Source organism: Thermobia domestica, chromosome 13 (assembly GCF_964235325.1).
Source record: "Thermobia domestica chromosome 13, izTheDome1.hap1.1, whole genome shotgun sequence".
NCBI lineage: Eukaryota > Metazoa > Arthropoda > Insecta > Zygentoma > Lepismatidae > Thermobia > Thermobia domestica.
This window is the reverse complement of record NC_137466.1, coordinates 103,729,755-103,755,274: the sequence shown is the minus strand read 5'-3', so window position 1 is coordinate 103,755,274 and position 25,520 is coordinate 103,729,755. Positions and strand designations below refer to the sequence as shown.

The window sequence follows — 25,520 nt, the reverse complement described above, 5'->3', positions numbered from 1 at the left end:
AAAGAACTAATATTCCTGTTGACTTTATTTATATAAGAGATGAAGATTTGATATTTTAGTGCATTGTAGCTTAACGAATAGAAATTTGTACTTACTACCAATCTTAGAGATGTATTTGATAAACATGATTTTATTTTCACAACAAATTTAACTTATGTTATTATTGCCCTTCAGGTCCCTCTCTTTCCGTACCGCTGACCAACTTTCCGTACCGCTGACCAACGTCTGTCTAGTTGCAGGTTTTTATTTCTGAGTCTTACTGGAACACAGTTATATTTCTCCGACTATGATGTGTTTACGTACCATTTGTTATCTTTTTACTTAAAAAAAGTCTTACTCTCCATACAGCTTCAATTTAGCGCGGAGTTATTTCCACATTTTTCCGGCGTTAAAGTCTGCATTGCAAGGTGAACGTTTCGAAACAGATGAAGAAGTGAAGCAGAATGGGAGAAGAGTGCTAAATAACCGGAACCCTGATGTTTTTTTTTTTTTCAAAAGGTTTGGACAAATTATTTCAACGGTGAGACTAATACGTGAATCTCAATGGAGATTATGTTGAGAGGTGAGAAACTACCCACCTACGCAGGTATATATAGTTTACACACGTATCTTTAAAAAATAAATATTTTACAGCTTTATATTGAACGACCCACGAAAACAGGTTTCTGTTATAATCAATACTTACTGATTTATATTAAATGACAGTGTCGAGTTTTTACACATAAAACTTGTGTTTTTGAAAATAAAGAGGGATAAATGAAAATAAAAATAAATGAACGAGACTAATCTAGAAGGAATCACAGGTGAAGAACCACAGAAGTAAAGGACAGAAAGAGAGAAAGAGAGAGAAAGAGACAACTACACAACTTGAGTAGTTGACAATAAAGGTAGGGAAAGCGAGCACAGAAGGTAATGCAAACGTTATGATAACAATATCTTGTAAAAGGTTCTTGCAATTTTCAGAAGTAAAGACCTATGAATACCCTGATCAAGATATCCTAGTTACGCCGATGTATATTTTGGATTATGGTATTGTGCAAACAGGGTCGTCGCGTGGGTTGTAAGCGCCCGGGGCGAGAATTCTCATGTGCCCTAGTCCCCAGTGTGTTATGAGAAACAACCGGAGTTTATTCTGTACTCCTAGATTTAAATATGAAATGTAAGATCACAATGTAAGATAAAAAATAGTTGGTATTATGTCAATCTTTTAAAGTGAATTGTTTTTGTATTTAAAACATAAAAGTTAATGAAAACATGGTTTTGAATTATTGTAATCCAGTGCTATTCTTGTCTATTTTGAACTTAATACACATCAACATAGTAATAACATAGATAATACAAATAACGATACAAATATTAAATTCCAAGATTTAAAAAGAACTATTCTCACAGAGGGCTTGAAAGAGTTTAGACAATGTTTTACATTACCGGTAATTTTCAAGTTCAATACTATATCGGGAGTCCCTCAAGGATCTAATCTAGGTCTCTTGTTATTACTCCTTGTTATTAATGATATTTCTTTATCCATTAAAACTTCTCTAGTTTTTCATTTTGCCGACAATCTCAAATTATACTCCAAAGTAAGTTCAATTGGTGACTGCGTGAAACTTCAATAGGATCCACAGAGAGTTCAAATAGGGTGTAATAAGAATAGATTAGTCCTGAATGTATCCAAATGTAAATCTGTATCTTTCACAAGCAAAGAAAATCCAATTAACTTTACCTATACAATAAGTGGCACTTCCTTGTCTACCCCAAATACTATCAAAGATCTAGGAGTTATATTTGATAGCAAATTAATCTTTGCTCAACACGTTGACGCAATAACGAGTAGTGCATATAGAAACCTAGATTTAATTTATAGGATAGGGTAGAATTTCTACAAATAATCAACATTTATAAGGTTATATTTTTTGTATGTGAGGTCAAAATTAGAATACTGTTGTACTGTTTGATCACCAAATGTCACTAAATACTCTGATGCAATAGAAAATAATATACAGTTTAAATTTTTTTAAATGTTTGCATACAAGAAAACCGGTTTCTACCCCTATAAAGACTTGGTAACGAATTTTAGTTTTAAAACATTAGATGAAAGAAGATGGGTTTTCGATTTGCTCTTACATAAATTACTAAACGGTAAAATGATTGTCGAAAATAAGTTTCAGAAGTATTATTACGTGTCCTAATAGGTAAGACTAGAACAGCAAACACTGGGACATTCTATTGTAGAAAAGCAAGAACTAAGATATTACATAAGTCTCCTCTGTGGAGAATCATGGTAATGAAATAATTAGATTTCATGTAGTAGATGCATTTAATATGTCCGAAAACAAGTTCAAAACAATTGGCAGGCAATAACTTTCCCATAATTAAACGACGTATATTTGTGCATGTATAATAATGTATATATAATAGTGTATGTTAGCAAGGACGCCGATCCTGGGGGCGGGGGGACCGGGCCTCCCAAAGCTCATGTGGGCCCCCTATTGTATTTATGAATATACAATATTTGGCATAATTTGACTGCAATTTGTCTTAAAATTCTCATATATATACCTTCTGCATCCGAATGCCCCCCCCCCCAAATTTACAGAGAAATCGGCGCCCTTGTATGCTAGATAATTATGTACACTGCAGTATAACTGGGCAGTAAGCCTGTTGTGTTGTCCTTATGAAATAAATAAATAAATAAATTTTACTTAGCCGTGGCCTAATCATTATTAAAATATCTGAATTAACATTATTTTTAAAAAATTCATTTATCAACATAATCCGAATTCCTTTATTAACTCCGAATTAACCCGGTCGTCCCGCCCACGCGACGACCCTGTGTGCAAACAGATTCACCTGTTTGAGAGACAAAATCTTGATAGAATCTCAACGACAAATTTATCACTTTGTCGGATAAAGAATCACTTTTTCGGCTTTGCTAGATAAAGAAAGAATCCGAATCACTCATTTTCATTTTGAGTAATTAGCCCTACGCCTTCAGAGGGGAGCACTTCTAGAATCACGAATAAAGATGAGCATACGACTGTTAGTAGTAATAAGAAAACACTCTAAGAACTAGATCACTGGTATTGGTTACAGAGCTTACTTGATTTTATAAAAGATCCCATAAACTGGTACTTACCCAGTGTGCGATAAGTTGTTAGTTGTTTGGCCGTTGACAGGAGATGTCAGCTCAAACAGTTTGGAGAATTTGACAGTCTGTAAAAATATTATAGAAAAATAAGAGTTAATTACAAAACAGTAGATTCAATATTACAAAACTATTGGGTCTTATTTTTTACACTTCATGAAAATATCTTTGTTGACGGAAATACTGGAACATAGATCTCATCTTCTCATGGTGTATTTTTACATTTAATTTATGACATGCTCTTCTTTCATATTCAAGATCAATGGTAATAAACGAGTTCTTTCAATAATATGTAGAAGAAAACGAAGAGTAATACCAACGGATGAAAATAGATAGTTCTTTGTTATTATCCGCTTTCTCTCAGTGATGCCATAGGGTGGGGAAAATCCTATTTTGTGGGGCTTTTGACATTAATTTGGCAAAAAGGGATAATAGAAATTTTTAGTTTAACGGTCAGTTCAGCAGAGAGGCTATATGAGACGTGAATCTACTGATTAACGTGGAATACGGACCATATGAGCTCCCTCCGGGAATCGAACCCGGATCTTCCACGCCAAAGGCGCGTACGCTAACTGTTTAGCACGAATAGAAATGTTCATCGAAATTGGCAGCATATGTGGGATGGAATTTCTTATATATATAACGCCAATACACTGAATCTTCAATAAACTTAAAACCAATCTTAATTGCCAAATTTTGTTACAGAAAAAAGTGCATGCTGGTATGCAAATGATTTTGTGCAGTGACTTGGTATTCTCAAAAAGCAAGCACCAAGGAACTTAAATTGTGCACTGGTATTAGAAAAATAAAATAATTATCATTAATATGATTGTAGTTAATATGATTAGTACCATTAATATGATTGTTATTAATTGCATTTTTAGGGCACCTGTGTATTTAAGTGCCCCCAATAGCACTAGCGTCGCACAGGATTCAATTGGTAGCAGTCCAGTTAGAAATGTAAATTGAAGGAGCACAATCATATTTTTCAGTGGAAGAGTCTTTCTTGCTTATAAAGTAAGATAGGGTAAATGGGAAAAGACATGTAATCGGGAAAGAAGAGGTTTATTCCACTTCCGATTGAGCTGATTGCGGTGGTCATTGGTTACAGTAATGGAAGGGTACTTTAGCCGTACGAAAAAAATGAAATGAAATCTTTGAGTTTTACGTCCTACGGTTATGCCGGATAGGCTAAAAGAGACGGTAATAAGGAGAAATGAATGAAATGGTGAAATGAAGAGAGTGGGAGGAAACGGGAGAACCCCGAGGAAACCCACACGCACGGTGTTTGTTCACTTGGCGGAAGCTGGGATCGAATCCGGGACCCCAAGCAGCAGAGGTGAGCGCTCTACCACTGAGCCTCTGCAGTCCCATTCAGCCGTACGAATATTATAAGGTAGGTACTGCGTATGGTACTTCAGCCCTATTCTGAATCAGGCACCCCACATATTAATTCATCCGTATCTGTGGTAGGTACTTCACCTAGTACTTCAGCCGTATTCTAAGGTAGGCACTGCACATGACACTTGACTCGTAACCTGTGGTAGATAGGTGGGTTTTCAGACTGTGGATTAGATTGTCTCGGATTGTGATCATACCGAATCGGTACCTCGAGGTATCGGAAAGTGTACTGGCACCGAAAGAGGTATGTGAGTTTGTATCAACGCTTCGCGGCCGCCATTGGAGCTGCCGGTAGAGTTACACTTGCTAGGGAAGCTCCCTTCTCCAGTAGATATAACTGATACATGGGTGTCGCCCCATCGCGTTGATAGGTGTATCCTACTACTTTAATTCGGAAGAGTTTAGTTGTAATGTTTCTGTAAATTTGAATGAATTAATTAGGCACCATTCAGGTTACAACATTGGGCAAAATTATCTTTAAGATAGGGTACCTAGTTAAATCTCTACGGGTGAAGAGATACTATGCTGTACACTATACTTTCAATAAGTAATTAAGTCTCCGTAAATTACGGGAGAAAATATTAAGGAAAAGTACCGGTATATGGCGTCCGAAAAATGTCCAAATATGAGATATATATCAAGCAATAGATATCGTTGGGCTGAACAACATGATATGGTTGAGTGTAAAACCTCATGCGTAATTTTCTAAAAAAATAGAGGAAAACAAACTTCTTTATAAACTAAAAAATGATGGTATAGAAGAACCATGAGACTTACTGAGGTGAAACTGATATCGAAATATATCCTCAGAAAGTTCATTATGACAGTAAGAAGGCGATAGCACAACGTGGTTAATCATATATAGCCTATATAATTATCATTAACTCATATTTTAAGTTACTATCCAAAGATATCCAATATCATCCAAAGATAACATCTGTGTCAGCCAATAGATTACATTAAGTTGAACAAGTAATACGTTTCATATCCTAATGCGTAATTTTCAAGAAAATCGAAAAAGACGTACTTTTATGACCCTAAAAAGTAAGTCGTTACTTGCCAATAATAATTGTCAGATTTTTATTTTGCTGGAAGAAATTGTTACTTATTTAACTGCTATAATATATGTAGCAAAATACACTAATTAAGTAGAGCATTGTATCTATTGGTGTATGTAATTTTCCTAACAGTGACACATATACTGTTAATTTTGACATACACATGAACAGATTTTGAATAATTTTAATTTGAGCTACTTTGATGAGGTATTGATTATATGGAAAATACTGTTGCGAAGTCAGAATGATAAAATACAGGGCTACTTTAATTTAATGCGTAAAATTATCAAAGTGCGTTTTGCAAAGTGTGTTATTTTATTCACTTAATTCAATACAATAACCGAGTTATATTATCTTTGAACCTGTCTCCGCAGCAGTAATTGTTTTAGACGATTTCTCTCTGGAGGGAATTTCAATACTGTGAGGGTTTAAAGTTGTAGCGGGGAAATACTGTTAACCTTTATTGAGCATGATCTGAGATTTTTCTGAAGGAGGGGGGGGATTTCGTAGCTCTGGAGTGAAATTGCCTCCCAGGCCACCTGCAATCTGCAATCATCACTGCTTGGGGGTCTCTTGCAGATACCTCATAGGAACTTGTTCGTATGGAACTACAATTCTCACTTTACGACAAAGCTTACGTTAGTTGACCACTTAGTGTGTCGGCCAGTGGTTTTATACGCAATTACATGAAATACACGAGTTAAAAAACTAATTAATACTTAGTAAATGAGTTAAAACTTTAGTAAAACCCCATTATAAAATGAATCATTACAAGTATTGAGAGTTTTCTATTATCTGCAGAAATAATATTTACGTGCTTTAAAACAACAACCTCTATTAATTTCCTGTTTTTTATACACACATCCCATATTGATTTCATATTTTGTCATTCATTTACATCTTGTTTTGTAGCACAAGCCAACATAGTTCCTATAATAAGCTTCTCAGTCATCTAGTGAGTATAGCTTTTACTATGAATTCTGAATGAATGAAAGTAACGGAAGACTTCCGAACTATACGAACCTATTAGAACTTGGAGTGATAGGTATACTATTTCTGGCTTGTATAAAGAGATTAGGCCGAAGAAAGCACATACAAAGGGTATTAGGAAAGGTTTGCCATACAGTTTTATTTATTTAATTTTTCAAAATAATTTCCACCGCATTCAATACTCTTCTCCATCCTCCGAAACCAATCGTTAAACAAGATCTTCAAAGTCTCACTACGAAATAAGGCACACTCGTTGTTACAAGCCCTCCGAAGATCCTCATCACCAGAAAAAAGCATCCCTTGCAGCCAGGGGTAAAAGTGGATCTGAAAAGGTAGGAGGACGCGTGAAGTCACACCGTTCCCCTTGTCTACTTTGCCCATTGTAATTTTTTTTAAAAAGTGCGGAAACGCAATAGATTTTTTATTGAAATAGATGGATGACACCCCGCTGCGTTCCCCCTCACTTTTACCCTTGCTTGCAGCTTCATTTTCACATAACGGAATAGTGCAAAGTCACAGGGAGCAAAATATGGACTGTAAGGAAAGTGCTCAAGATGTTTTGTGTCGTGTAGTGGTCAAATATTCTGTGCGGGCTTTCGCGAGGTGAGCTGCAGCATTGCCTTGATAGAGGAACGAGGTGTCCATTCTTGAATTTGTTCGTAGGTTCTTCATATATTCGATGACTAGGCAGGCAGTGTTAAGTGTACCACTTAGCTGTGACTGTTTTCTGTGTGTTCAAAACGACACGCTCCACAATTCCACTAGATTTAAAAAATACAGTTATCATTTTCCTCTTTACTGATCGTGATTTTCTGACAGCTATAGGTGTATCCTCATCATCAAAGACTCAAACATTATTCTACATGCTGTTCGGCACATCATAATAGTACATCCAACCGTTATCAAACATTTGCAGCATCTCTCAGCACCTTGTCACACGTCGTGTTATCTGATCTTCAGTCAGACTATGCGGAATCCAGAGACAACAAAGTTTCTTCAGGTGCAAATGATCATGTAGAATCGAACGAATTGCTGATGTATTTAAGCCTAAGGTATCATCAATCTACTGGATTGTCTTCGTCAAGCATTTATCTAACAGCAGTAATGTTTTCCTCCGTAACTGATGTTCTTGACATTCCCGCTCCCTCAGCGTTCTCCGGAGTGAAATTTTCCCTTCGGAATTCTATGTACCATCTGAATATAGTAGTACGATGTGGACAGGCATCACCCAGTACAAGGATCATTTCTTCTAAGCACTGGTCTACGTTTACACCACGCACGAAATTGTACCGCAGAACTGTTCGTATTTCAGTTTGTGACCAAGATACCATAGCAAGTAGTATACTTTAGACTATCACTGCTAATGAATAAGTCAGCCCATCGACTCGGCGTAGCGTTACTGTGCAAGTATGAACATGTTTTACTGTCGGCATGCACAAAGAAGCAGGCTCCTGCGACACATGGTTGTGTCGTATTGCAGTGACTTTCTGTTATTTCGGATCTCTTATAGAAACATAAGAACAGATAAAATCTATTCTTGGGACACTGAGTTCAATTAGCACTGTCACCTGTACACCATGTGAAGGAGAGGTTTGTATGGAGTGATATTTTCTCCAGTAATATTGAAACTAGAAGTAGTAGATTTCTACCACTTGCGGTACTAGAACAGAGATCTCAGTAGAGGTGGAATATATTGTTGAGACGCTTAATTGATTGCAGAAAACTGCTTCTTCCTATTTCTGTTTTTTTTTCTCTATAGTGATCAACGTCCCGGTTTTAGTAAATGAAAATGAAATGAAATCTTTCAGTTTAACATAGTACGTTTATGCCTCCTAGTCTAAGAGAGACAGATGATTAAGACAAGTGAATGATGATGGAAAAATTGCTGGAATAAGAGTGTGGGAAGAGAAGAAATTATCCTGAGAAAACCCATTGATACGATATTGTCGACCACAAACTTACTTGGTCGGGGATCGAATCAGTGACCCCAAACATAGATATATATGCGTTCTTCCACTGACCTACTGCACAACTCGCAATATCCTATATCAGCGTTTAAGATTTGCAACATTGGATTTCCAACTTCTGTACATATTCCAGTATCAAGCATCGGTTTGACCAAAAAAAGAAAAAAGAAAAGAAAACAAGAAAAGAAATATATGAGGTTAGCCAGAATACCTTCCACCTTAAGCATGGGAAAGTGATCACAAAAACTTTTGACTTCACTGTCTTGGAAATCTACTGCTGACTGAAATATTTCAAATTGACTTGCAAATCCCATGGTATTAATACATTCATCGTTGAATCTGTTTTCCATTTATTCCATTACCCTTTCCGCGTATTCCTTCATCTAACACAGAGTTTTTCCAGCCTTTTCATCTATAACCAGGTGTCCTTCAGATTCGATATTCTTCAGTTCGATCCGAACTTTTATGTAGATCACAGTTGATATTTTTACACTGATTTGCAATGTAATGCAAATGCAGTTTGGTTAAAGTAATTAGAGATATGGCTTTGACCAAATTCAAATTCTTCTTTTGCAAAGCGTTGCTGAAGATAGAAAGAGAATTTCTATAATTTCATTGCAGATAATAATGAAACTTTCATTTTTGATCTCCTGCAAGATGCCTCTTGCTAGTGACGTAAGATGCGCCCGTCATTTAAGCTATGGATATGCTCATAAGCCACTAATATTAACTTCAAGATCTTGGAAAGCATTGAATAATCTGTAGTGCGACAACCATCTGACTTTAATATTTCCTGGAATCTTGATAAGCGGGACCTTGATTATTACTTGAATATCGTGAAAAATATTTTTCATTTTAGGCGACTTTCTAAACAACTTGTTAAAGTCTTTCAAAACATGAAAAATCATTTTACCTTTTCTTCTTCGCAGAAGGCCGCTGCAAGGGAAAAATGCGCTCTACAGTGCATGTACAAAGTCTCTTTCCGAAAGTCCCCTTCTTACGCCTCGAACATTCCCATCCATATTTGAGGCATCATCAAAATCGAATGCAACAACATTATCGTATGTTAAATCAAGAGCAGCAAGCTTTTTTTCAATAGTATTTGAAATAGTTTCTCCGGTTGCATTAGGAATTTTGACTATTGACAAAAAACAATCCACGGCGACGTTATCCTCTACAACTCTGAAAACTATGCTTAATTCAATTTCATTTATCGAAGAGACACTTTCATCTGCTAAAATGAATAACTTCTTATTTTTCAACGTTTTCTTCAGTTTCTTCTTTAATATTTCGCCCAACACACTAGCAATTCATATGCTGTGTTCTTGTTGCTGTAAATTAATTCGATTTATCACTCATAGCTTCTCTGCACACTTTAATTGCATCATTCGTTTGATTTATAATACTTTTAATTATGCTTTCATATTTAGTAGTGAAAGTTATTTCTTTCTTCACCAAAAACTACAAAGTATTTTCGAATATTTTCTGTTTAACACTCTTTCATTGTCACTCTGTTGAACAACTTGTTTATGAACTAGTTTCTTCGTAGCCTGTTTCTTGAGGTTTTCCATTTCTACATTTACAGTACGAGCTAAAAAGCCGAACATAAAGGTGTTCATATTTTTCTTTTATCGTGATTTTTATTTCCGATTTTTTCTTAAAGCGTTTCTGAAAGATGTAAAAACAATAAACAATACACATAAACAGCATGGTTTTGATGATAACGATTGGGTGCTTTTAGCATGGAAACCTGTAGTGGACATTCGAGATAGCAGAAAGGAGATAAGGTTAGTGCGGTTTCTAACAGAGTTGTTGCCTTCCAGTTTTATTCTTTTCTTCTGTGAGGTTGGACAAGTATGGGTGTTGTTTTTCTTTAACAAAACATAACCTTTGCCTTCAGTAATGACAGTTCTTTACAATGTAGGCGTTGTTACTCACAGAGGGAAATATTAAGGCAAAAATATTCGCCACATAAAGTAATGAGGTCAGATACGACGAAATAACGGTAACATACAAGTTTTATTCCTTAGTTTTGTTGTACAATTTAGTCCGGGGGACTGTTGACGAACTCCAGAGGATGGGACTAAACCCCTCAAGTATACCTAAAAGAAACACTGACTAGGGAATATGTGTTTAACTTATTTTTGACAAAGATTTAAAACATTTTGACTTTCATTCAATTCTTGTGAATAACAATAGTTGCACTACTCAAGAGAAAGCAAGCAAAGAATTGCAGCGATTACAGAGCTATTAGCCTTATTTCCCACTCTGGAAAGATTATTGCGCGGATACTGAATAAACGGCTGGAAAGTAAGATAGAACAGATGTTGGAGGAAGATCAATTTGGATTCCGGAAAGGAAAAAGCACCAGAGACACTATTGTGTTGATGAGAATTATATCAGAAAGAGTTCTTGATGTAAAGGAGGAGTTGTGTTTCTGCTTCATCGACTGGTTCAATTGGATCGAACTTCTGAAAATACAGAAATAAAGCGAGTTCAACTAGAGAGCCCAACGTCTCATATGCAATCTGTACGCAGACCATCGAGTGAAGTTGCGCTTGAATCAACGAGAAACCAATTGGACGAGGTGGACGAGGTGTGGAGATTGGGCGAGGAATCAGACAAGGATGTAGTCTGTCGCCTCAATTATTCAGCATCTACAGTGAATGTGTACTGAAGGAAACATTAATACGAAGTGAAGATTTCAAGATTTGAGGGCAGATTATTAACAAGATTAGGTATGCAGATGACACAATTATTATAGCTAGAATAGCTAGATTTTGTTATTTAAAATTTTATACGTATAGAAGGCAGAGTAACCCAACTTTATGTTCTGCTGTCGAGGGATACAATGTTTAGTTGTTTAATTAAACATTGATATGTTTCAAATTTAGGATATATGCCTGTTTCCTTGAAAACAAAGTACCTTGCGAATTTTGATTGTATTATTTCTATTTTGCGGCTATATTTTTTACTTGCAGGGTTCCAGATTTCGGCGCCTAACCACTGAGCCACCGCGGCCCATAATACGGAAACAGAATATTCTATTAAAGGGAAAATTACACAGGGCTGCAAAAGAAAACCATCTGAAAGTTGTTTTCTTTTTTATATGTGATTATAATAGTTCTTGACTTGCTGATTACGAAAATGAAGTCCGTTTTTTCTCATCACCCTAAGCTTTTCCGCAAATTGAGTTTGAATATCCAACCCAATACCACAAAATCTTTATGTATATATTATATATGGGAATAGCAATACGAAGGAATTATACGGATGTCTGTACTGAAATGTAAATCTGAATGAATATAAATACATTCACCACACACATATATATAACCCTACATCTGATGAATATGTAAGACAAACAAATACTTTTCAGTTGTTTTCCAAACGCTTTTTTCTGTACTTTGGTGAGTTTCTTATGCTTTTCATCGGCCGTTTGTCTGTTTATGCTCCAGCAATAGTCCGCCATCATGCTAACATTCCGCCTACCCTGATATCTATGCTCCATATCTCTCATTTCCTAGTAAAATATCTCACCTTGCTTCTCACTTACTTGATCAAGATTTTCTGGAATGTAATCCAGATGTCAATGCAAGACATGTATCTTAATACTCACGTGGCACCCAAGATCTTGAAATTTCAACAACATAATTTCTACAATGTTCTTATAATCTGGAATTTTGTAGTTACCGAGAAAATTTCTGATAACACTTTTGAATGCCACCCAGGCATCTCTCTCAGCTGGATTCATAGTTGCTTTAAAATCTCCGTTTCCCATAAATGTTCGTATATCGGGGCCAACAAATCACTTGTCCATAGAACTTCTTTCACTTTTCCATAGGACAAGGATGGAAATGTATAATATGCAAACTTGAAACATTGTCCCTGTTTGTCAAGTGCTTTTGCAAATTGTTTGAGTTCCAACTTGTGTCAAGATGTGCAAGTAATGTTTTGTCCTGACGAACTAAACGTTCATGTGCAATTCTGGATTCCGAAGTACCCATAATGGCCACTCCCTTCTTACCCAACGCTCACTTCTTGCTTTACTATCTAACTCGCAAATGAAACACGGCATCTTCGTGTATCCAGATTGCTGTCCTAGTAAAATGCCCAAATCTTGAAATCACCACACATTTCCCATCAAAGTTCTTGATATTTAATTTTCTTTAGAATTAATTTAATCGTTTCTTTCATTGAAATCGAATGAGCAATAGGTACAGCTGGGTATTTGTTTTCATTGTGTAAAATGACACGTTTTAAACTTGTTTTGTTAGAATCAACAAACAGTCTCCAGCTAGTGGAAAGAAGAGGAAAACTTAACTTATTAAGCAAATCCAACTCATCACAACAGTGCCCAAGAGATTCTTGTACAAATTAGGGTGAAAATTGTTTTTCTCTGTCTGTACCGGGCAAATGTTGTTCCAAATGCCAGAAGGATCCTTTTGTGAAGCCTTGAACTAAGAACGTTTGCTGACACCTTCGTCAGATTTAAGTACGGAACCAAATTAAGATCATTTTGTGAAAAAGTATAGGCTGAGATGAATCACTAGGCGGTTCAAAGTTGTCATCTTCTATGTTACTTTTCTGGCTTGGCGAATTAGAATCACTAACACACTGTAGCAATGATGAAAGTTTTGGGATAGGAATATCTGGACTATATCCCACAGGCCCTGTAACTGATTAAATATTTGGGCAGGGGCGGACTGGCAACCATAGGGCCCACCCTGCTAAACTGAAATGAGGGCCCACTGTATAAAAATGTAAAAAAATGTACTTGGCATTCTTCATATGACCATCTTCGAACCCATAAATAGTATCCCATATATTCATACGAAAGCAAAACATTAATTACAAAAAATCTGAAGTAGGAACATTTTAATAGTAACTCATACAATGTGTAATGGGCATTATCATTTTTTATTGTAAACACACACAATACCGGAATTGATGCTTTCAGTTATTTATATAGTGCTATTGTTTTTTATGCAATGAATTTAAACAATTTATTTAAACAAATGAGTGTCATGTTTTAGAAAACCCAAAATATATGCATGTGCAATAAGTGAAAACTAATCTCAAGTCAACTTTGAAACACTAAATAATTAAAGCACTGACAGAAATAATGTAAGTTTCTTTCCTCATAAATCAGTTCTAATATCAAATTGGTTGAAATTTTCTACTGAATTGCATACTGTAACCTAATATAATATAATATTAATATGAATACCAGAAATGTATCCTAATATTAATATCTTCATTATGCCCCAGTTACACTCACAATTTCAAATATCTACCTAATTCTTTGGAGCTAGATACAAGATCGTCAATCACTTTGTCGTAATCAAACGTATATGATCTTTCTATGTATAAAAGAATAAAGTCTTCCAACAAATCTTGTCCAAGCGATGAACGCAACCGATTTTTGATCACTTTCATAATCGAGAAAATTCTTTCACATGATACTTGGGTACACGATAGAGTTAGAACATACTTATACGCTTTATACAACGATGAATATAATGGACCATAATGATTTAATTCGTGAAGCAGGTGCAGTGCACAAACTAGACACACTTTAAGCTGTCTTGCAGGTTTGCATTTCCATTCATCTTACTCCTCACTCTCGTTTCATTATCTTCCTCTTCTTCATTTTCCTCCTTTCACTACTATGAGCATATTGCTCGCTGCCATGCTCATTTCTTAACACTTTCAATCCTAGGGTTATTTAAATTGACAAAGTTCTGTGTCCTGGAGAAAATAAGGGTTATTTTTAAAAATAATATCTTCTTAAGTTTTAACTCTAAACGGTTGAAACTTTCAGAAATAAAAGTAAAAGTACCAATCTACTAGAATATACCAGTTTCGGAACAAGAGCTCTTGAAAAATCATTGCAAAAATAACTTTATTTATTGCAAAGTAATAATGCTAAAGTTTATGAATGATAATGATATACCTTCTTTAGTTCTCTTTCTACAATGACTGAAAGGCATTCTTGGATCAGATTCGCCAATAGATAATTTACAAAACACTCAAAATTACTTTCTCAAATAAAAGAGCGTACAAAATTCATTTTCAGTTGGTATTTTAAATTTTAAATGGACGTGTCGTTCCCGAACGACACTCGGATTTAACGTAAGTTTACAGCCTGTCGTTCCGGAACTACAGTAGGATTGAAAGTGTTAAAATATCCTGCTTTTGCCATATTGGTGGATTATAGTCCCTATAATGACGAGCAAATTGGAGCAGTTCCTCTTGAATTTGTTCTCTTTCCACTTTGTAATAATGTGGTAGAGTATTGAGAGCTGAATCAGGTAGTTCTTATAAAGTACTTATCTCATGGAAACGGGTAGGATCCAGCCATGCAATGTCCTTTATGAGACTGTCATTGCAGATAAACCGAGAATGTAATTGCTCAGTTGCAGTATCGAAAATAACATTGAAAACGTTTATTTGAAACACTTTTGATGGGGAATCTAAAATTCTTGCCTTATCATGGGAAAGCTCATCTGCTTGAAGAGTTGCTACTGGTATTCTCTTTACAAGGAGAGAAGTTTCAACTGCAACATCGTATCCTGCATCCTTCAATTGTCTTTTCAAGTCCTTTGCAAACTCCATAGCTTTAGTTTCAATAGAACGTTCCGTTTTTGCTTTAAGTCTGATTGTAACGTACAAATCATTTTTGTAGCCGTTAGATAATCCAAACCGGATTTTTGCAAATACTGCGAAGTAGGTGTACATAGGTGAAAAAGTCGGCTGAAAACAAAAGCCACAAGAATGTTCAAATTTACACCAGTTCTGAATTAAACACTTGGCTTTAAATGTGACTTCTGCTTGAAAATCACTCATACTTGTAATAGTGAGTAGACATTGAAGCAGCGTCACGAACCTCTTCCGATCTTGCAAAGCTGTCGAAAAATCATCAAAGATACTCTTTAGAGCTCGATCTTTACTCCACCACCTTGTCAGATTTATTTTTTGTAATCGGCGAAGTAGCTGTCTACCACTTGAGTTTTCTTCATTGTACTTAATCCACACTTGCATTCTTTTATATGAATCGCAGATGAAAGTAACTGACATTTGAAGTAACCCAAGAAAGTCTTTTGCGACTTTGCAACATTCTGTTGCATTTATCATTACCAAATTTAGAACATGCGCGAAACAATACACATACTGAACATTCAGATTAAGTTTTTTGAGCTGTGCTTGAACACCGTTATGCTGGCCACTCATGTTAGCTGCACCATCAAAAGAACAGCCTACAATATGCGACCTTGACAGTTTCAGCTTACTAAGTTCATCCTTAATCTGTTTGTAAAGACCCATTCCAGTAGCTTTGTCGACAGGAATTAGTTTCAGAAGTTTCACTCTTACTTCACCATGGAGCACATACCGAACACAATGTTAACTGTTCAATAACAGTAATGTCCTGGGTACAGTCAACTTCAACACTAAATGCACCAGCCTGCTTTATTTCGTTAACACTATTAGTTTGAATCTGAAGAACAAGATAGGTTACTAACTTCTTGACAAATGTCTTCTACAAAAAAGTTACTAATGAGCCTCTTCCTTGTGAACTTCCTTTACCACATTTGTCTTGGCGCAATCTTCTGTTTTGACTCTTCATAATCCCTTCTGAAACATGGTTCTTTAAAATATCATCATACTTGCATACCAATAAAACCAATTCTAAGAAATTTCCATGATTAACTTTTTTGTTGTTGACATCAGCGGCTGCTTCTTCGCGCTTCCCTCGAAAAGCTAGTCCTTGTCGTCCAAGAAAAACAACTATTATCCAATATACGTTTCAAAATGTTTCTCCACAGTTCAACTTGAGCTTTCTTCTGTCCATGAGACCTTTATCTACAAGTGTATTTATATCTGCACTTCTAGTGGCCATTACATAAGTTGCGGAAGCATTGATATGTACTTTTGAATTTTCATGAACTGTAAGGTCTTTATAGAAATGTTTCGTAATGATTTTCTGGCCTGTTACAAATGGACTTTCGCTGTTAATTGCAAAAACCATGCAAATAGAACAGAAACACAAGTTTCTTTCCATACAATAGGAAAACCACATTCTCTTTTCACTGGTGTTATCTGAAGTAGTACGATAATATGTTTTCATAGGCTTGAATGGAAGAATCACATCAGGACTTTCCGCGGGTTGAATTGGATGTTGCTTAAGGAAATTGAGTTTCTCTAAAACCGAAGAATGTCGGGAACCGAGTACAAACTTGGACAAATCTGTAACTCCCATGCTATCAGTTTCATTCTACTTTCCTTGACGAAACACGTCTTCAGTATCACTATCCAATAGTTCATCTCCAAACTGATCTTCTGCTAATTCTGACTGAAGCTGATCAGGTATTGAATCGCTTGGACGTAATTCTTGGTTCACTTTTTCACAATTTCCGACTTCAGCTGATTCCAATGTATCCATAGGCCTACTGATCCCAATTGAATGCACTAGTGCAGATGTTAAGGTAAATAGGTGTAATCATTGTCACAGTAAATACATAGATATAAATTCACATTCAAAAAATATTACACCAGTGATGGACGTGAATTTAATTAGGAAGTGACAGCTTCAGCTGTTAATATATGCCACTTTATATATCGACAAGTTACATTATATTTTACACATAGCATCTCCTCATGTAAAAGGTGTTTAGTATATATATATATATATATATATATATATAGGGTGTCCGGAAAATGGCGGACAAAAAATATACCACCGTGTAAAGGACATCAAAACAAGAAAAAAAGTCCTCTTCAACTTCAACTGACACATAACGGAGATACGAACGGAAGCGGCATGTAACCACAAAGGCCTTTGTGAGCAAATGCCGCCACCATTAAGATCTCCGTTATGCGTCAGTGCACAATTATGAAATATAGCAATTTGAATAGACCTTATTCAACTTGTTACAAGAGACAAAGAACATCCACTCTATCACTCATAGTGGCGGAGCTATGGGGGTCCAAAGTTCATTTTCCCACGGCTTCGGCGGCTTATATCTCCGAAACTAGTAGGATTTGACCAAAGTTGAAGAGGACTTTCTTCCTTGTTTTGATGTCCCCTACACGGTGGTATACTTTTTGTCCCCTATTTTCCAGACACTCTGTATATTAAATAGTGCTTTAGTCAGGTCTGTGCAGGCACAACTGCCCAGGCCTCAGAATATATATATATATACTGGGCAGTTGTGCCTGCACAGACCTGACTAAAGCACTATTTAATATGGACTGGATGCATATTTTCTTTTCACGCCCGAAAATCCACATACCTACTTGTGCTGTCATCTACCAGCAGATGTTTATTTCTCTAAAGTTAGGTTTTAATACCATCTTTCGCAGTTGCAATGATGGTGTAGTGCTAACGTGTGAGAGAGCTATATTAGGGGTCGTAGGTTCGATCTCAGGTGCTTCCTTTCTGTGCTTTCTTTTCTCTTCTTGAAATTATTGATTGTATTGTTTCATATCTCCTACTAATGTTTTTTTTGGATAATATTTCAACGAAACTAGTATTTTAGTGTCATAATATGCCCTTGTACTCAACAATTTGATATTTCCTAGCCTCATAAGCCCGTAAAATTTAGGAAATGTGGTGTTTCTGGCGTGAAAAAAAAATGCGGACTGGATAGGTAATACATTTTTAGACTTTAAAGGATACTTTCAGTTTCACAGAAACCCATATCTTCACCACTGATTTTGCAGAGGTCAATATACAGAGTTCACTGCCACGGAAACTGCTAATTTAAAATATTATTCAACGAGACTGAGACAACCATCATTTACCAGGGCAATAATAATAATAATAATAATAATAATAATAATAATAATAATAATAATAATAATAATAATAATAATAAAGCAATACGTGTTCTTTATATATTGTTATTGAAATTTGATAATTGTATTTCACTACTAAGTATTTTTAAAATTTATGTTCAGGAATGCGATGATTCATCGTTGCACAGCCCCATTTACACATGACGGAAAAAGTTTTTCAATGGAATAAGGGCATGTAGCCTATTCAGGGCCGGCAGAGAATGAAGAACAGATTTTTTAAAATTATAAACTAGTTAATTTTGACATGATTTTACCCATGTCTACTGGAAATCCCAAAATAAAGACTGGTGTTTCAGAAAATGCCATCAGATTTTTTAAAAAAAGCAGTAGAGGAGGTATATACATTTGGGAAACGTTAATTAATTTTGAGGCAATTGTTATTGCGTTTTCATGTAAAATAACATATCTGAAACTTTTTTTTAAGTAACCAAACCTGCAACCACCCTACTTAACAAAGATCCGTATATTGTCATAGCTGATCTGGGGCTCCCCTCCCCCTTGATACGTAAAAAATACCACTTACTTCAGTCGGGAGTCTGCTCGCGAATGTGCCGCAATCTTTCTCTGTACCTGTCTTTTTGGCGAGAAGAAAATGTTGTAACCCACATACACAAACCCGTCTAAATATTGCTGTATAATCTCGAGGAAGTACGCCCCGCTCTTAGCAGACAACTCCCCCCCCCCCAAGCGTGTCAGGTGAGAACAGACAAGGCGTCAGTGTTGGAAACTTGAAAAAGCTGTAACTTTGTGGCCTCAACGCAACACAAAGAATGCGATTGGAGGTACATTTGCGATAGATTTCAAAACGCAAATTTTTTTCTTGACATAAGTAAGTCATAATATCATATCTTCATGTCGCAGAAAGATTAGATATCGTCTATCGTCTAGTGTAGTCCGCCCATTCCTCGGCTGGCCCCAACTTCTCTTTTCATATGAATACCTACTTTGCACATCACAAATAATTTTTACATTTTACTACACTTTTATTTTAAATTAACTTAAAATAACTAAAGGGAAGTTAACATTTACACGTTATACACACTGATTTGACTGACAGTGACTTTTAGACGTTACACCAACGCTTACTGAGCCCAGTGCCGGCAGCTAGTGCTCTCAAACGGGTCAGGTCAGGCTTCATCAGGTCAGGGCTTGAGTCGAACCTCCTTGGGTCACAGGCCGGGTCAGGGCTGCTCTAGCCACGGGTCGGCTCGGGTCAACTTTCTTATGTGTCGTTTCGGCTTAAACCTATTCGGGTCATGAGTCGGGTCGGGTCGACGTTCAACTCGACCCGAGAAGGATTTAGCCGAAACGGTGCATAAGAAACTTGACCTGATCCGAACCTTCGCTAGAGCAGCCCTGACCCTAGCGTAGGTGATCTGACCCGACCCATGTCGCAAGCAGGCTTGACTCGACCCCTGACCCATGAAAGCCTGATCTGACTCGTTTGAAAGCACTACGCGGCAGCAAACAGTTCAGTTAATTTCGTGTTCGCCTGTTAAAGTTGTGTAATTTCAAGTAAAAATAGCCATAAAAGATAAGCTACAATTGACTGAAATCATCCAAACACGTGGTGTATACATTATAATTTATAAACACCTTACACAGAAAAACAAAAAAAAAATACCTGGCAACTGTCCTGCAGTACTCGAATGAGTCATATCACGCTCATTTGTTTCTTGGGGCTTCACAGATTCAAATAGCCTACGTTGTTTTGGGTCAGATGCAGCTTTTTGTAAATCACTTCTTCGTTTGTGTTCTCGCTTTTTAGCACCACTTTTCTTACAATTACTCCTACCATCCATACTGACACAACCACATCTGTCTTTCACGACAAACGACACGTAACTGGTGTTCCAATAATTGAATTGCTGCTATCGGATTTGCTCTTCGATGTAATATACAAATAAAACACGAGCCGAGGGCAGCAACTTCATAGTAATTGTTTGTATAAAACAATCGTTGATAGTGGCGACTTTTTTTTTTTCGCTTTACCGCACTGAAAAAAAACCGAAGCCTTATCAGATTTCTTTCTTCGAAGCTTGGTCTGAGGACAATGCAGTTCAAAAGCGTTCCAGCTCCATCTACACTTTCCACAATAGCAATATCTACGAAACTATTGTTTCTTTAGAACATCGCCACTCGCCGGCTTGTAAAAGGACCGGAGTAGGCAATGGTATCCAAATCCAATAACAGCCTGAAATCTACTGTGTTTCTTATATTTAAAAAAGTAGTAGTTAACGTGCTCGTTTTTAACAGCTGCTGTATCACAAACCCCGCAATGTTTTAGGACCTGATTGTCTCATAGACGGAACCTTTTCAAGTCAATAAACGTGAAGAAGAATAAGGTCTGTTCATGAAAGTTTAACTTTACGTCTTTTTTTTTATGCAAAACACAAGTTTGTGGGAGTTACCCTGCCATATTTTTGATGCTGGTAGGTTTAATTGAGCACATCTTTTTAAAATTGGTGGAGAGGTCCCATCTGTTTGGGAAGCCCACCCTGCATTTGCAGGGTAGCAGGGTGGGCCAGTCCGCCCCTGTATTTGGGTAAACTACCTTCTTCTTATTTCTTGTATTGAGGCCAACAGTGTCACAACAGTAGCAGTAACAATTGGCAGTATGATTCTTCGGTTCCTACAAACCATAGAAATTCCAAACGTTATAAACTCTTTTATTATTCCAATTTCTCTAAGATTCAACAAAATATACACTTTATGTGGAGCCTATGGTTTTGATTGATCACCAAGGTTTATATGAAAATAAGCGTAATATGATTTTTAAGCAAATTCCGAAGAACATTGTCGTTACCTCTTAGGAACACATTCATCGAAAATATATAAGGAGGGATTTTGTAGCGGATTTTGTATTATTTTATAGCGGATAATAATACATTTCTTTAATTGACTTTAGAGTTATCTAGTGAAGAACAGAGTTACTATAGTTCCTTGTCAGCTATTCCCTTGAAGCTAAGAGGTTAGCTTATGTGCTTTGACATAGGAGACCCCGGTACGATTCCCGGCGGAAACGCATATCGCTGGGATTCCTTGTTAAGCTGTAGGTTCACGTCTTGTATGGTCTCGTTACTGAAAGAAATGATAGACTCAAAAATCTAAATCTAAAAGAAAAATAGATTTTGATTATCTATGTTGGGATCAACTGAATTGATAACCTCCATGAACATTGTCGATTCGTAACGTTTGGCCCTCAACATTCTGCCCAAAATTGATGATTCTTTAAGTTAGTTATTGAGATTTCGTGTCTTCAGGACAGACACATGCAAAGACAGAGTAAATATATAAAGAAGCTTTTGCAGACCTAACTTCTTTAAAAATATTCAAGAGAAATTGACTACGTATATCAATCAATAAATCTCAAGAGCTGAAAAAATGTGACATGCATAGTTTCCCTGAAAATCGAGAAAAACATTTTTTTTTTTGTAAATCTAAAAAAGGTTTACGATAACCACACCAGCTAATATGAAGCTGGTACAGAAGTATGCCTTCATCAAGAGCTTCATTATGACACTAGTAACACTACGGTACATCATATAATTAATGAAGAATAAATCAAAATTATGACTAGATCTTAAAATTTAATTTTAGTTTACCTGTAATATCATCCAAAGATGACATACACAGGGCATCACGGGAGGAAACGGCAATACTTTGAGAAATTGAAGTATGAAAATTCTAAGCAACATAAGGTCATATGGACATAAGTCTTGTTCTCAACGGTTTGAGATCAACAGGTTGAGAAGCATTTTTTTTTCAAAACCTTATGTTGTACATTGCTCATCGTGCTATTAAGTTTCTTGAAAAAGTTAATAGAATAGCCTTTCCAACGGTATGCAACATGTGGCTGTGGTGTCTTTCGAAAGGAAGTTATTAAAAGGAAATTTGGGAATGAGAGTTGCTATCTAACTACTTTACATAATCTTGAAGTAATCCTAGCCTTGAATTGATAGATCACATTAGCTGAATAAAATGACGTGCTTGAGAGTAAATTGTGGTGCGTAGTTTTTGAGAAAGTCAAGTAAAACATATGTTTATGCAGCTGAATGGTATGTCGTTCCTTTCTAACAATAATTGATAGGTTTTATTGTGCTGGGCGGAAAATATTTATTTATTTATTAAAAATACTCTGAAGAATACATTGCATCTATTATTGTTGGTCTTTTCCTAACTGTGACGCACACATACTTCTAATAGCGACAGATATACTGTTAACTGTGATTCATACGCCTCATGGTGACAGGCATACTGTTAACTGTGACATAATTCTGTTATCTTGACACATACGCCTACTAGTGACAGAGTTACTGTTAACTGTGACATATATACTTTTAACGGCGACAGACATAATACTGACTGTAACACATACGCCTAATACTGACAGACATACTGTTAACTGTAACATACATACTCTTAACAGGGACAAGCATAGTGTTAACTGTGACACACATACTTCTAACTATGATATACGTCAATACTGTTAACTGTGACACACCCCTAATAGTGACAGATATATTGTTAACTGTGGCACATACACCTAATAGTGACAAACATACTGTTAACTGTGACACACATACTTCTAACTATGATATAAATACTGTTAACTGTGACACACCCCTAATAGTGACAGACACAGTGTTAACTGTGGCACATACACCTAATAGTGCCAGACATACTGTTAACTATGTCATACATACTTCTAATAGTTACAGACGTATTGTTAACTTTGACACATACGGCTAATAATGAAAGATCAATTGTTAACTGTGACACATACCACTAATACTGATAGACACTGTTAACTGTGGCACCAATATTAGTAACAGTGATGCATATGTTAGTTGTAAGAAGGATTTAAAATTGAAATTTAAAGGAAAATAATAATAAAAATAATAAATCTTAACAAGATGTAAAAGCCTATTGAATCAAAGCCGAAACAGGAAAGACTATAAAAGGCCTTATAACCACCGTTGTTAAAAATATCTTGTATTGTCGATACTTTAAGGAAAATATGACATATATAAATAAAACTTATGACGAAGGAAGGAATTTTTCATTTTTAACGAAAAACGAAACAACTTATAAAATGAAACTATGTTTCATAAGTGAGATCTAAAAGAATGTTTCTTGCTTCAGGGTTACCAGAGGAAAATGAAAAAAGAAACGCAGATGTTTTCTTTTCCTTGATTTACCATAGACGTTAAGGAAGGTGCTGAACAAGGCATGGAATAAAGGGACCAAAGAACAAAGTTTAAGTTGGGCGTCTCCTCCCCTTTCTCTCTCTCTCCACTTTCTTCGATTTTTTTATTTCTATTGTTCTTTTCCGCAGGAAGAAAACTTCTTTTTTTTTAAAAAAAAATACTTTTCCAGAATACAAATGAAGTACTAACTGGCAAGTCAAACAATGGAAAATTTTCTTCCCTTTTGGCTTGACGCTTCTGTATTTTAGTTACATACTGTCAAGTTGATAAAAATACAAAATATTAAATCGATAAACAATTTTCTTCTCCTTCCAATCATTCTTATCTTTTCACTTCAAGTTTTCTTTAATAGTGATAAGGAAAGTACTTGAGCTCGAACGGGTAAATACGCACGAAAAGGAAAGCATATGTAATATTAGCACCTCGGAAGCAAACAGTAATGTTCGTTTTTCTGCAAGATGCTGTAAACGTCCGCAAGAACAGGGCAAAGTAGAATACGTGCCTTAACTTCAGGGTGTCTATAAAGTCTGACCCTGGGCCATTTTTGAGGAAAAAAGCTGGGTGGATGGATAAATAAGCGAACACGTGTCCCTTTATTTATAGGGACACACATTTTGAATAAAAGAAGTTGTATTCCAGGGTCCCTCCGGAGGGTCCCAGACATGGTCTACCTCACAATTTTCAAATGATAAGGGAGGCTAAAGTAGTATATCGTTTGAAAGGTATTGTAAAAAGAAATAAGATGAAGTAAGTCCCGAGACTCTACGATCACCCTGTACAAAATAGTAGGCAGTCAAAATGTCAACACAGTTGTCATGAAATAATCTGTGACTACCATTTTACATAGGTGCTCATACAAACTCGGGACTTGTTGCAACTTTTCAAAATACCTTTCAAACGATATACTACTTGCCCCTTTACCATTTAAAAATTGTGAGGTGGACCCAGTTTGGGACCCTTTGGGTGACCCAGGGGCAATACATTCATACAGCATGTGTACCACGAAAGATAATGAGATACGTGTGCGGCGATGTTTCCATCCATTCAACAGCTTCCACAAAAATGGCCCGGGGTCAGACTTTATAGACGCCCTGAAGTTATGGCACGTATTCTACTTTGCCCTGCTCTTGCGGACGTTTACAGCATCTTACAGAAAAACGAACATCACTGTTTGCTTCCGGGGTGCTAATAATACACATGCTTTCCTTTCTGTGCGTATTCGCCCGTTCGAACCCAAGTACTTTCCTTGTGAGAACATGGCAGGTCAGTAGTAGAACATGTGCTCGTGGTGCGAAGAAGCTTTAATTTGGTTCTAGGCCGTGGGAGGTAATAGTGAACAACATCATGCCCAAATGGTTTTCTCTAGTTTAACATCAGTAGGGAATAACCACAGATTCTTAAGAGAAAGCACGAGTGGATACAGTTAGTGATACTCTTTAAGAGCATCAGGCCATAAAAATTGTCATTATCAATAAAGATTTTTAATGGTGTAATGGATACGTTAACGCAGCTCTACCAATACAAGCTTTATGTACATATTAATAGTTGTAGTTTATTATATTAATAATTCTAGTTTAATTGTAGTTTATTGTATTAATAATCAATTACCTAATGGAGGTTTCGATTACTAAGACTGTCCACTAAGCTTCCATCGATACACTTTCATTAATGTTTACAATTAACTATTGGGACCGCGGTGGCTCAGTGGTAGAGCGTTCACCTCTGGTGCTTGCGGTCCCGGGTTCGATCCCCGCCCCCGCCAAGTGAACTTTGTGGTGGACAAACACCGTGTGCGTGGGTTTTCTCGGGGTTCTCCCGTTTCCTCCCACTTTCTTCATTCCACCATTTCATTCATTACTCATCATCACCGTCTCCTTTAGCCTAACCGGCA

The 25,520-nt window shown here is 36.4% G+C and overlaps 1 protein-coding gene across 1 annotated transcript in view; it reads right to left on the bottom strand.

The window, feature by feature from the left end:
* LOC145668405 (dual 3',5'-cyclic-AMP and -GMP phosphodiesterase 11A-like) overlaps positions 1-25,520 on the bottom strand; it is a 713,632-nt gene that overhangs the window by 166,517 nt on the left and 521,595 nt on the right. The window contains exon 8 of the mRNA XM_081736207.1: positions 3,137-3,213. Coding sequence (XP_081592333.1) covers positions 3,137-3,213 — 77 coding nt within the window. The remainder of the gene's footprint in view (positions 1-3,136; positions 3,214-25,520) is intronic.